We start from the raw sequence: 13,383 nt of genomic DNA, 5'->3' as shown, positions 1-13,383 counted from the left end.
GCAAACTCTTTTTAATGCAATTTTTTTTTTTTATAATTTTCAAAAAATTAAGTATCACAGAAATGCAGAACTCTTGATATTGGCATAGGATAGCACATACAATCAGAAATACGTGTAAAAAATTTGAAACTAATCAGTGTTTAAATAGTATTTTCAATGATATTTCTAAATAGAGTATAGTTTGTTACCACGTAAAAAAAAGGTCTCCTTAAGGAAGGGAATGAAAGAAAGTGGGGGGGGGGGATAGAAAGAAAGAAAAAAGAAGAGATTTAAGAAAGAACTTGGTTGTGCGTAAATGTCCCCAAATTACAATTGTGCGGAAATGACGTTGCGTATATCTGTCGCCAAACTATAATTTGCGATCAAATTCCAAATTGAATGGCCTCCCTTTCCTTCCAATCTTCCAAACCGTGTTATCACTTTTCACTATTTAATTTCAACGGAGTTCTTCAACCCTTTATCTTTATGTGATAACCTATAACCAGGTTATCATTTCCTTTAAGATGATGTAACATAAGAAAGAAAAAGAGAGAGGTTTATATATCGTATATAAAAATCATCTTCCCGTTGTGCGAGAAGAGATTTCGCTATAACGCCTATTATTTCTCACCTTATAACACGATTTTTTTGTTTTTTACTCTCTGGAAATTGAATGGGCATTTCTTTTTTTGTCTAAATTCTACAAAAAAAAAGGACGTGCTTTTCTTTTAAGATATGAGCATTGGCCGGTTCATTAAGAGAGTTTCGGTCTGATGAACGTCGTCCACCATTTTGTTTTATGATGCAGCAGGGCTGGACCAAGCGAAAGTACATTGTGAAAGGCACTCGTAAGGAGGACGTTATCCTTTTTTTAATTTTCTTTACGGATTCCAGTTTCGATTTCATAAAGAGTTTCCTATTGCAGTCGTTGTTGTGGGTTTTTTTTATAGAGAGAGAGTGTTTATTGGTTTAGTGTCATTTTTCATTGTTTGAAATTTCATGTTTCGAAATATATTGGTGTTTTTTTTTATAGATATTTTTTATATAGATTTTGGGGTGCACAACCTTTTCAGTCCGCGGGCCAGGTATGCGGTATTCCTGCTGCTCTCGGGAACGAAACTAGTATACACGGTGGTCGTAAAAGGAATTTGCCGGTACACGAGCCCCTAGCAGCAGAATGAAATCCGAGATATAGGTATTTCGGAGCGTGCAAAGGAACAAAAACCTAGCTCTCGTGGTTACGGTTACAGCAACAAAATTGTGGAAGGAGCAAATGAATACACTCACTTGTATATCTTGCTAAAGACATCGGCGCAGTAAAAAAAATGCATAATTGGAACGGTACCTGCAGCACTATAAACGCCGGCGCTAAACGCAGACAAAGAAACATGTGCAGAAAGCCAAAGCAGATCATTTCAATTCATTTGATAATAATGAAATCCAATTTCTGCCCCAGGAAGTGGCAAAGGTGACGGTTCCCCCTTCCCAAAGGTGGCGATGTGTGGTAGATATGTCCCGGTTATTTTTCATTGAAATCTGGTCACTATACTCATACATTTATAACTGAGTTGGCCGCAATTAATCCATACAAATCCGAGAAGTTGGGATAATCATGAGCTGGCCATATTTCCTCGATGGAAATACAGATCTTCCGAATGCGGGGAAAATACACACATACATTGTTAAAAACTACGCCAAACGTAAGCAAAGTTGTGCCTACCATTGCTAAAATCACTGAAAAATGAAAAATCTCCAATGGGGAGTGGGAAATGCAGCATTACTGCAAATTGCAGTAGATTAAAATGAATTCCCCGAAACAAAATGGTAAAGTGTAGGTGTGTGTGTGTGTGTGTGATGATTATGTGAGATGAATATTCAGCGGTAAATATTTAAAATTGTAATTATCATAATGTAACTCATGAGTTTAAAATGATTTCAATAAAGAATAAAGATATAAGTAGGCACCGGTGAAAACACGTGAAAAACGGGACATCATTACTGAAAGAGGTGTATTGGCTATAATTACGTTAAAATACAAGAAGACTGCGGCTTGGTTCCCCGGCGGTATATATAGTCGAATCCCGTTTTAACGAATGCTGTTACAGCGAAAAAATCTCGTTTTAACGAACACTTTTGTAATCCCCCAGATAAGTTTATACAGAAACAATGCAAAGACCTGGAATTCCTTTATGACGAAATTTCGCTTATAACGAAGCGATTTTTCCGGTCTCTTGGAGTTCGTTATGACGGGATTCGACCGTAGTTCGGCTCGGTATGTTAGCATCCAGCACCCTTGATCAATTTAATCGAATTTCGTAACAGTGACGGCAGATTCGTGACATTCCGAAAATACGAAACGTCCATTAATTGCTAGTTTGAAGAATAGATGGCAGCACCCGCATTATTTTTTTTTTCAATTGAATTCATCTGTAAATAATCATCTACGTCATCATATTAATGGTTTTTCATTGTTTCTTTCGATCAGGTATCGGAACATGAACCTCTACTTCCTCGTTGCAATTGCATTTATTGTGCCTAGTTTGGTGAGTAATTAATTAATCGTAGCGGAAATTATGAATTGATTTCAATGATAATTTCAGTGATAATTTTTGATACGAACTATGTCTTGACAGGCATCCGAGACCAGCTCGAATCCACCTCAACTCACGACTGATGGTCATCGGAATTCACTGAATAAAATTATATGTGAGTGTTAGAACTAGTTCTCATGATAATTGGATAGATGAACGCACATGTATTTGTTACGGTAAATGGTATAAATCGGTTATATATTATACATAATTAACCGCCTATTATGCATACTTACCAATCGTCTTGGTAAGTTTGATAAATTTATGTCACTTTTGCCATCGAATATGCATAATAAAACCAATCGTCGTTGATAAATTTGATAAATACTTAAAATTTACGGCCTTTATCGGTGATTATGCATAATATCCTAGTGTAATTGGTGAATTTGATAAATATGAAAATTAATTCCAAATGAGATTTACATGTTTAGCAACCACGCGACGCTTGGGTATTATGCATAATCGCCCGGAAAAGTGATAATTATTTTTAGTACTTATTAAATTTACCAATGATGCTTGGGTACTATGCATAATCACCGCGGTGAGAGTGATAAAATTTAGGGAAATTTATCAAACTTACCGAAACGCCCGGCGATTATACATAATAACCAGATTTATCACATTCATCTCACATGATTTCCGTATCATATGTTTACAGCTGTTCATACCGGGTGCAGCCGCGATGCGCTGAAGGCTATCCTGCTCCTACGTGATCCGTTCTACGGCAAGCTCTACAGCCGGGGCTATCCGGACCAGTGTGGTACTTACGGCAATGGATCCAGAGAAATCAGCCTCACGATTCCAGTCAATGAATGTGGTGCTAAAGTCGTCGAAAAAAAGGTACATTATACAAGGTTTCAAGAGCGGGCTTCTCTCTTTACTTAGGTATAGATCAGTAGTTGCCCACTAGCTCGTAAAATTCAGGAGAGTGGGATGTAAGAGGTCCCGCTCCTAAATACTGGTCCACGCAACCAAGGCTAAAGCACTAGCTGGAGCGTGTCTACAGGATTGCTCCAAAGTTTAGAAGATAGGTGCTCGACCTATGACCCGTTGGCCAAATGTGGCCCCTCGAAGCAATCTGATATGGCCCGTGACCACAAACCTAATTTTGTAAAAATTAACCAAGTGGCACATTCCCAGATCATTTTAGTGACCCGCAGCACATTCCCAGCTCACTTAAATGGCCAACAACACATTTGCAGATAACTCAAGTATAATAAAATATATATAATAATAATAACTCTGAACTTGGGGACACTGTTCCAAATCCCTCCGCGGCAAACTTTCAGACCACTAAATCACCCCTTCGCAGGGCCGCAACTAGATGCTTGGTCACCCGGGGCAAGCGCGCATTTTGATAGCCCCTTGTAATGTTGAAGTACGAAATTTGCGCTCCCTCGGGTAAAGCAACCGGGACAAGAGACCCTCCTGCTCCCCCACCCCCCAGTTGCGGCCCTGTCCCTTCGCACATTCCCAAATCACTTAAGGGGCCATTCAAGTATGGCGTAAGCAGATTTTCAGCCATTTTTGACCCCCCCCCCATCAGCAAAAGTCAGCAAAACACTGACCCCCCCCCCCGTATACATTTATATTATTTTTAATAAATATATATTTTTATTTATTTGGTGAAATTGATTAGATGCCATGAAATTATATTCCTAAATCATCATTGGCGTTCGAAATCATTGGCGGTCCGCTGATCCGAGACCACTGATTTAATAATCGGACCACAGGGAAAAAAACTGGTGACCCGCGGGACCACAGTAGTGAAAACTCCTCCCTCCCACCCTGTCCTTCCGCGTTGATACATCGATCGCGGAAGAATCTCCTATGGGAGAATCACCGATACGCCGAACGATTGTTTTTATGGCTTTTTACACCCTTTGTGGTAGTATGCACATTCTTCTAAATAAATATGAATGAGTAATATATTAGGGGCCATTCAAGTATTACATAAGCAGATTTTCAGCCATTTTTGACCCCCCCCCCCCCCTTGTCAGCAAAAGTCAGCAAAACACTGACCGCCCGCCCCCCCGCCACCATCCCGTCAGCAAAATTTCGTCAGCAGCTTGGAATATTTCATATCTTCAAAAAGGGGTGGTTGATGACGTAAGCAACCTTCAAACTCCCCCCCCCCCGGTCATCAAAATCCGAAACCTCCTCCTCGATGCTGACGTAATAATTGAATGACCCCTAAGTGACACGCGGCGTATTCACAAATCCCTTAAGTGACCCTCATTGCAGTTCTACATCAATTAAATGTTCCACAGTACATTCTCACTTCAATCGAGTAGTCTGCGGTGCATGTCCAGACAACTTAGATGTCCCTGGGCACATTCCCAGATCACATAAGTGACCCCTGACACATTTAAAAGTCACTTACGAAGCCCGCGGCACATTACAGACCACTTAAGTGGCCCGCGACACGTTTTTAAACCAGTGAAGTGACCCGCACTCTTAAAAAAGTTGAGAAGCCTTGGTTCAGAAACTACACCGATGTTCAAAATTAAGAGACTTTTCACTTTTGGCCGAGATTATCTCCAGAACGTCTGGATAGATTTCAATGAAATTTGGTACTACGTATATGTACTGCATAGGTTAATATAATACAAACAAAATAGGCTTACGAACGGTTATTTTGCACGTGCATGATCGTGCGTAAAACGCATCAGCGCCAGACGGTCGAACACAGCGCTCGTACGGAACTTTATCTTATGAAGCCAGAGCTCTATTACCACAGCACAATGAGGATGCTGCCGCAGTAATTGGTAATATGCACTATACCAATATGATTTCTTCTGTTCGCAGGGCGGAATGTGGAAGTATGAAGTATACGTGTACGTCCAGCACGACAAGAACTTGCAACAGGCAACGGATAATCTGATACTCGTGGAATGCTCCCCATCGGAAGAAGAACTTGCCATGAGCGGAAGAATAGGTGGTCCAATCTCAAATACGGATAGATCGACGAGATCCACAACTGACCCTTTCACTACGACGGCCGTGAGTAAATACAAACCTTTGCAACCTTACTCTACTTGTAGACCGGTGAGATTGAATTAATAATTTAAAAATAGCGCCAGGACTCCTGCTGCCACCTGTCAAATAAAAACAAACTGATTGTTATGATTCTTCAATAAAAATTGGTTGCATGTTTTAAACCGGTGTGCGGCATGAAAAATGAATAGTGTTTGGTATGATATCATGTATTTTTTTCATTTTCATGATTAACACCAGTGTAAATTTTACGAGTCATAAGACCGGTTGCTATGTTTTACATTTTTGACACACAAAAAAAAGTAATTGCGCTGGAGCACCTGCTGCCACCTATCAAATAAAAACAAACTGATTGTTATTATTCTTCAAGTGAAACTGTGTGTTGATTTTAAGTCAGAGGGCAGTCATGAAATGTATGTTGTATGATAGTAAAAAAAAATTATTTCCATGATGTAAATTTTACGAGTCATAATACCAGTCACTACAAACATTTTCAACTCATAGCAAAAAAAAAAAAAAAAATTGCTAGAACCCCTGCTGCCACCTATCAAATAAAAAAACTAATTGTTGTGATTCTCAAATTGAAATTGGTTGTATGTTTTATAGCGGTGTGCAGCGTACAAATAAGTAAAAATGTTATGATACCACATATATATTTTATTTTCATGCTACATATTCTGTAAATTTTATGCTCCATATAATACCGGTTTACTATGTTTTCTTTTTTTTAAGTTTACCTCAAAATAATTTTTCGGCTAAACCAAGTAGTAACCGATATTAATGGCGCGTAAGATTCGCATCGATATGTTGTATGATAACAAACAATATATGGCATCAGTGACATATTGTTCATTTTCAAGCTGCAACCGGTGAAAAACCAACAGTAGATTTCATTTGAAGAATTTACAACAAATAGGTTTTGTTTTTATTTGATAGGTGGCAGCAGGTGTTCCAGCATTCAAAGCTCCTCTATTTCAAGCAACATTCTATGCGCATTTATCTTCTATACAAAAATATCGGGATTCCTAATCATATAGTTACTTGACGAATTTGGCGAAGTGTTTTACGGACCAGCGGTGGAAGAACACTGTTCTAAAGAACCCGCCAGAGCACATTTGAATCACAGTTCCTTGTTCCTCATCCACTGACTTTTATATATTACTATCGGAAATACCCTGCGCTTATACCGGGTTTTCTTGAATTACTGGGAAGATTGAAAGAGTGACAAACCATTATGGTAATATTATACATAATACTGGCAGCACCAAAGAAGTGACAAACCATTGTAAAGGCATGTGCATGTCTGAAACGCATTGTTAGGGGACCACGGTAACCAAAGTAAACATTCCGAAGGTGACTGTTGGGACTGGGGAACCATTGTTGCCCGACGTTTTTTCGCCCATTTCGGGCATTCGCTCAGCTCTGATGAACTTTTAAAGTAGCCTATAGTTCATTCCCGGTCCTGCTAGGTATATATGCCAAATTTGGCGACGATCGGTCAAAAATTGTAGATTTGTATAAAAGAACATAAATACATACTTTCACATTCATGTATAAGATTTTTGTTATTCACCAGATGTCACCGTTGACAGTCGACACCTGGATGGAAATTCTTCGTGGCAAGATGCCGATGGTTCAACCTATACACAAGCATATCGACGTTGGAGAAGAACTGACGATGATGGTGAAAGTAAGACACGCTGGTAATGTTGGAAATCACTTTTGTAATATCTTTTGGACCAGTGTTTCTCTACCAGGGGGTCTCTGTGGCCTCCTTTCGGTCCTGAGGTTCTACAGTTAGGCCTTGGACAGAGCATCACTTTGCATCGAAACACCCCCCCCCCCCCATGATTTCGAGGGAAACACAGAACTCGCACACAAAAAAAGAAGCTCGTTGGACCTCCAGCCCAGGGGTACGAAGATCGAGCTTATTTATAAAATTTTTGTTCACAAGAATTCGCTGATTCAATAAGTAGAAAGGGTTTCACTCGTGGATGGGGCGAGGAGAGGGGGGGCTGAGAAGAAAGTATGGTCCAAGAAGACCGTGGGTTAAAAAATGTTAAGAAACAGTTATGTTATATCTCGTATGCATATGCGTATGTAACTCTGAAAATTTCCGAAATGTGCCAAGGTTATTTCGAAGACTCACAGTAATGGTAGCTGACCTCTATTGGTGCAAATTCAAAGCAAGTTCTGCCCTAACAAAATTCAGTGAATCGGCAAAAAGCATGTGTCATAATAGCATTGTCCCCACATCCGGTAGTAGAGCCCCCAAGACTGTGATCTTTGGTGGGGCCCGGGGAGTCCGGCTTTATTCTTTACCCGAAGACCAAAGATGCTGTTAAAACATTCCTGTTAATTAACTGGCTGATTAACAGAATGTTAATGTCATGCCCCCACCATCCTGCAGCAGGGTCCTTAGGCTGTAATCTTTGGTAGTGGGGCCTCTTATGCCCCTCCCCAAGGAGAGGGCTGGCAGGGCTCCAGCACGGATGCCAGAGACTATTCTTGCAATTTTTGTTTATTCACACTATTATTTCACTGCAGAAGGGCCCCAAGAAACATTTTAACCTGGGGGGCCTCTGATGTAGTATGGAGAAGCTATGTGCCTCCCAAACGGATTTTTCACTGGCCACTTCAGAGAGAATTTGTGAAACATAAAATGATAAAAATCGTTCTCGGCCCCCAAGGCTGTCATCTTTGGCAGTGCCCCACACAGACTACCCCCTTTATAGTAAATTTATAGTGTGAATAAATCGTAAATAATAATAATCGTCCCGGAAGCTCGGTTGTCTTGAATCCTGTCAGCCCTACCCTTTTTTTTTTGGGGGGGGGATGAATGTGGATCACCTCCCCCCCCCCCCAAAGCTGAGATCTTTGGTAGGCCCCTAATGCAGATTTTCCACGGGCCCTTCTATAGTTCTATAGTGAGTTTATAGCATGAGAAAAAACAAAAAATAATGGAAATTGCCCAGGGCCCTGAACTAGAGCCCTATCAGCCCCACCCTTGTGCAGGGACTAACAATAATCCATGCGCACGATTCCAATAAACCAGGTTTAACATTATGAAACACCCCCCTTGTGAAGAAAATTTGATCGTGAAAGCTCTGTTGTGACACATAAAATTGTATGAACCTTAAATGAGACAAAAACTTGAATTAAGAAAAGTCTGTGTGGGGGCAATTTTTCGGGCTCAGTGCTCATAAAATTTGCAAATATCCAGATCATAGGAACATCCGTTCAATGACCCAGGCACGGACATTTTTCTTTGCTTATTACCCCCAATCTGTATAGATATGATCTAAAAAAATACTCCACTGACATTTTTCTATGTTTCTTCAACGTAGGAGGCGTTGTGGCGAAAGTGACTAAATGCGTTGCCAGTGATGGCACGAACGAGGCGCAACAAGAACTCACTGACTCTAACGGGTAAGTCACACAAAATGTCCAATATACAGGATGATTACTCAAATCCCTTGACCATAAATTACTGGTGAACCGTTGATCTTAAAGAGGCATATGTACTTCCAATTAGAAAAAGTATCAAAATAACGCGTAGACCCTCAGATACATCATTCATATTGTGAGGGCTTGTATCAGTGTTTCTCAAAGTGGGCGATATCACCCCCCCCCCTCCCCACGGAGGTGATGGACGGGTCCGGGGGCGGTAGAAGCTTTGGGTTTGGTATGATCCTATGGAGATTGGCTCTTAAATCGGGGGGGCGATGAGAACAAAAGATTTTTGAATACGGGGAGCGCAATGGAACAAAAAGTTTGCAAAAATTGGCTTGTGTAGTTATATTAAAATGAAATAAAAAGTCAAGTTTTATAGCGACAACCTATATCCTAAAATTACCAATAAGAAAGTTGTTGTATTGTCTCTCCTGAGGCATAAAAAACAACGAGTTTCTAATTCGCTCAGATATTTGAATTCAAAACTCGCTGACAATGCGGGAAAGAACCGCAAAATTAGCTTTTCCGTTAGTAAATGCAGTTCTCCTTGACTTTTTTCTCTGTGATTTTAAATTCAAAAATACCTTAGCGAATATTGCACTTAGTAACGTGGAAGTTTGTTTTTTTTTTGGCATTTGTTGGCATTTTGTTGGCAGTGTTTTTTTTTTCGTGCGCCAATTTTGAAATTGTTTAACTAAATGGTCACAACATCCATTCTGTTTGCTGAAATGCACGTTTGTTTCTCATTCAGCTGTTCCGTTGATCCGGAAATTATGCCCCATCTGCAAGAAATGCTCGATCCGAAAACCGGGTTGAAGATGGCTTTCGCATCGTTTCAAGCGTTCAAGTTCCCGGAGAGGGACAACCTCCACCTGCAGTGCCGGGTCCTGATATGTAACAACACGTGTCCCCTGGTTCGTGATTTCGAGAGCATTCGATTCTTGATATTTAAAAACGTGACGTTTGTGAATGATAAATATGTTACTGATCACACATCAACACCGTTTTACTCTCTCTCTCTCTCTCTCTCTGGTGCAGCAACCTTGCCCATCCACGAAATGGGGATCCCGGAGAAGGATGTCCAGGGAGTTCTACAGCGTCAGTGGCAACATCTTACGGCAGTTGGACGTCTTCAATTCCGTCAGCGTCAAGAGTCCGTTCGACGAGTCGGGAGGGCACAAGTCTACTTTTCAGAATGCAGGTGAGTACATTGCTGCGAACATTGTTATAAAAACCTTCGTCGTAGGTGACACATTGTTTTATAAAAAAAAACCTTTGTTTTATGCAGTAAATTCTTATAAAAACCTTTGTTGAAGATGATGCATTGTTATAAAAGCTTTTTTCGTGTGTGATACATTGTTATGAAAGCTTTTGTCGTGTGTGATACATTGTTATGAAAGCTTTTGTCGTGTGTGATACATTGTTATAAAAGCTTTTGTCGTGTGTGTGATGCATTGTTATAAACGCTTTTGTCGTGTGTGATGCATTGCTATAAACGCTTTTGTCGTGTGTGATGCATTGTTATAAAAGCTTTTGTCGTGTGTGATACATTGTTATAAAAGCTTTGTCATGTGTGATGCATGTTATAAATACCTTATAAAAACCTTATGAAAACCTTTGTTTAGTGGTGATGCATTGTCGCAAAATCCTTGTTTTGGTGATACATTATTAGGTGTTACGTAATTTGAAGTGCTAAGTCTATTTGAGGTAAAAGCCGTACATATCTCGGAGAGTTTAAAGTTACTTGTATGGCAACGAGAGAGTTATTATGGTTGATGTTATGGAGAATAAAAATGTAGTATCGCTCTCTAAATGATGTCTCTCTATTATCTCGCCTCTACTTGTTTAAAAGATACAAAACTTTTTGTATGGATGATGCATTGTTAAAAAGAACTCTTATCGTATAAGATATACTGGTTATAAGAACCTTTGCTTTTGGCGACACATTGTTATAAAATCCTTGTTGTAGGTAATACATAATTAGTCATAAAACCTTTATTGTAGATGACATATTAAAACTTTTTGTAGGTTACACATGGTTATAAAATTCGCTACTGTAGGTGATACATTGTTGGAAAAACCTTGTTGCATGTAGCAAATTGTTGGAAAAACCTTGTTGCATGTAGCAAATTGTTACAAAATCCATTGTTGAAGCTTATACGTCGTTATAAAAACCTTCGTCATAGGGGGATACACGTATTTAAAAAAAATCGTTGTATGTGATGCATTGTTATAAAAAGCTTTCCAGTAGGTGATGCATTGTTGTAAAAGACTTTACTGTAGGTGATGCATCATCGTTAAAAAATGTTTGTAAAGGGTGATGCATCATCGTTAAAAAATGTTTGTAAAGGGTGATGCATCATCGTTAAAAAATGTTTGTAAAGGGTGATGCATAAAAACCTTTGTTTTTAGTGATGCATTGTTATAAAAACATTTTTTTTTGTAGGTAATACAATTGTTGGGAAAACTTTTTTTTGTCAAAAATGCGTTGTTAAAAAAGTTTTGTGTTGTATGTAAGATATTGTTTTTCCTTTTGTCTTCCACAACAGCTGCAATGGATGGTTCGAGCAAACAAGAAGACATGTTCTGCTTGAATTCTACCCGTATGGTCGCAATCATAGGAGTGCTGCTGGGTGTACTGCTCATTTCCCTGGTAGTCACCATATGTATGTGCGTGCGGGCCCGAGAACTGAGGCGGCGTCTGATGTCGAGACAAGGCTTCCCGTACGGGCCCGTGCGCGAATTCTCTTGACAAACCGCCGGGCTGTCCAAGGCTGCGGATAAACGCAAGGAAATGTCGGCGCGGAAAGCGGAGGAAGTCGTCGATAATCACCAGTACATGAAGACTTACAGGCCACCGCCTATTCACAAAGCTAGCAAGTTCACCGTCAAAATCAGAGCCGTCGGTGAGAACGTCAACACATGTAATCCGTTAAGTCGAAAAATTAACTAATCTGCACCCGAAGTAACTATGCGTACGATAAGTTTTCAAGCGCTGAGTGGGATAATGAATGGCGTTCTCCCCAAATATTGATAAATAACGAAGTCTAATATTGTTTCCATATCCCAGGGGGTGGCCAACCCGTGGTACGTTGTGGTATCATGAGTGGAACGCGAACGCTTTTCAAAAATTAAAACAAATTCTATTTTCCGATCAAAGAAATTCCCCCAACTTTTAAACTATAATTTCCTTATGAATGATGGTCTTTTAGGCTGTTAGGCTGCCAAAATTATGTTTAGCATGGTAGGCACTCTTAAAAATAATAATTATGCGATGACTTTCGATTCAATGCGTTTCTGATAGGCCCATCTTTGGGCATAGTAGCTGGACGTCCCGTCTCATGTCTACGAGATTCAGGATCGTCCGCATGGGAGACATGCATTGTATAATACAATTACATTGTAAATCTATAAATTCTTTGGGGGGGGGGGCTAAACACTCTTACAAAGTTTATTGGGGGAGTGGGGAGGCCCCAAGCACCATGAGTTCTCAGGTTCCGGTGTCTATGCCCAACGTGATGAGGGTGAAATGAGCTTCTACCGATATACATACACAACCTGCATTGTGATAATCGAATTTATGACTCAAAAATCAAAACAATTTAGGACTCAAGAGTGACAAACTAAATATTTTTACAAAAATAAAGAGAACAGAAGAGCAGCTGTATTTTGTAGGAACTTAGAGAATGCTCTCATGTCCCGTAAAAAACGGGATGCATGGTCTGCATATTAGAATTTTTTGTAGTGACACGCGAAATCGGAAATAATTTTGATTGTGGCACGGCTTGTGGATAGGAGTTGGCTCTACCTCTGTTTTATCCCTTGTTTGAAGTAGATTATAATTTGCACTAAAATACACTATATAAGCTCTGACGAACAAACTCGATTCTTCCTATTCATGCAATATGACAAACTTCAAAAGCGTTTACCCATGGGCTCAAACACCCGTTCATTGCCCGTCATTGTCTTTGGACGTGTATTCGTATTTGCCCTTGAATATGGCAAGCAGTGTATTGTGTGTTTGTATTGTGTTCTATTTATTTATTTATTTTATTTAGGGAAGAGCCGTATTTTTTATGCTGTTTTTTGTAATAAATGGAAAATTTACACATGTGTGATGTGCATTGACTGTGTTCCGTTGCTCAACTTTTTAGTCTCAAGAGTCGTGTCAAGCTCCACACACTTTCTCCAATGCTTTTCAAATTTCTTTTTATCCCGTCAGAAAATAGTTTCCTCTAACCCAGTGGTCCTTGACGTTTTTCAATCGTGACCCAAAATCTTCGCGACCCATGGGACTGTTTTCCGAAACTAGTGAATATCTAGTGACGAATTAACTGCATTTATAACAAGATTATAAGGGGAT

At 39.8% G+C, this 13,383-nt stretch overlaps 1 protein-coding gene across 1 annotated transcript in view; it reads left to right on the top strand.

Annotated features, from left to right (window-relative positions):
* cyr (cypher) overlaps positions 1-13,133 on the top strand; it is a 73,420-nt gene extending 60,287 nt beyond the window's left edge. The window contains exons 2-10 of the mRNA XM_089245958.1: positions 2,465-2,522; positions 2,613-2,685; positions 3,229-3,410; positions 5,379-5,573; positions 7,144-7,270; positions 8,915-8,996; positions 9,772-9,934; positions 10,059-10,221; positions 11,570-13,133. Coding sequence (XP_089102084.1) covers positions 2,475-2,522; positions 2,613-2,685; positions 3,229-3,410; positions 5,379-5,573; positions 7,144-7,270; positions 8,915-8,996; positions 9,772-9,934; positions 10,059-10,221; positions 11,570-11,772 — 1,236 coding nt within the window. The 5' untranslated portion in view covers positions 2,465-2,474 and the 3' untranslated portion in view covers positions 11,773-13,133. The remainder of the gene's footprint in view (positions 1-2,464; positions 2,523-2,612; positions 2,686-3,228; positions 3,411-5,378; positions 5,574-7,143; positions 7,271-8,914; positions 8,997-9,771; positions 9,935-10,058; positions 10,222-11,569) is intronic.
* Positions 13,134-13,383: the final 250 nt, after the last annotated feature.

Source organism: Pholcus phalangioides, unplaced genomic scaffold, assembly GCF_987345545.1.
Source record: "Pholcus phalangioides strain wild (caught in Gottingen) unplaced genomic scaffold, Ppha-v1.0 ptg000016l_1, whole genome shotgun sequence".
NCBI classification, from domain to species: domain Eukaryota; kingdom Metazoa; phylum Arthropoda; class Arachnida; order Araneae; family Pholcidae; genus Pholcus; species Pholcus phalangioides.
Note: the sequence above shows the minus strand (reverse complement) of the source record. Positions and strands in the feature narration are given on the sequence as shown.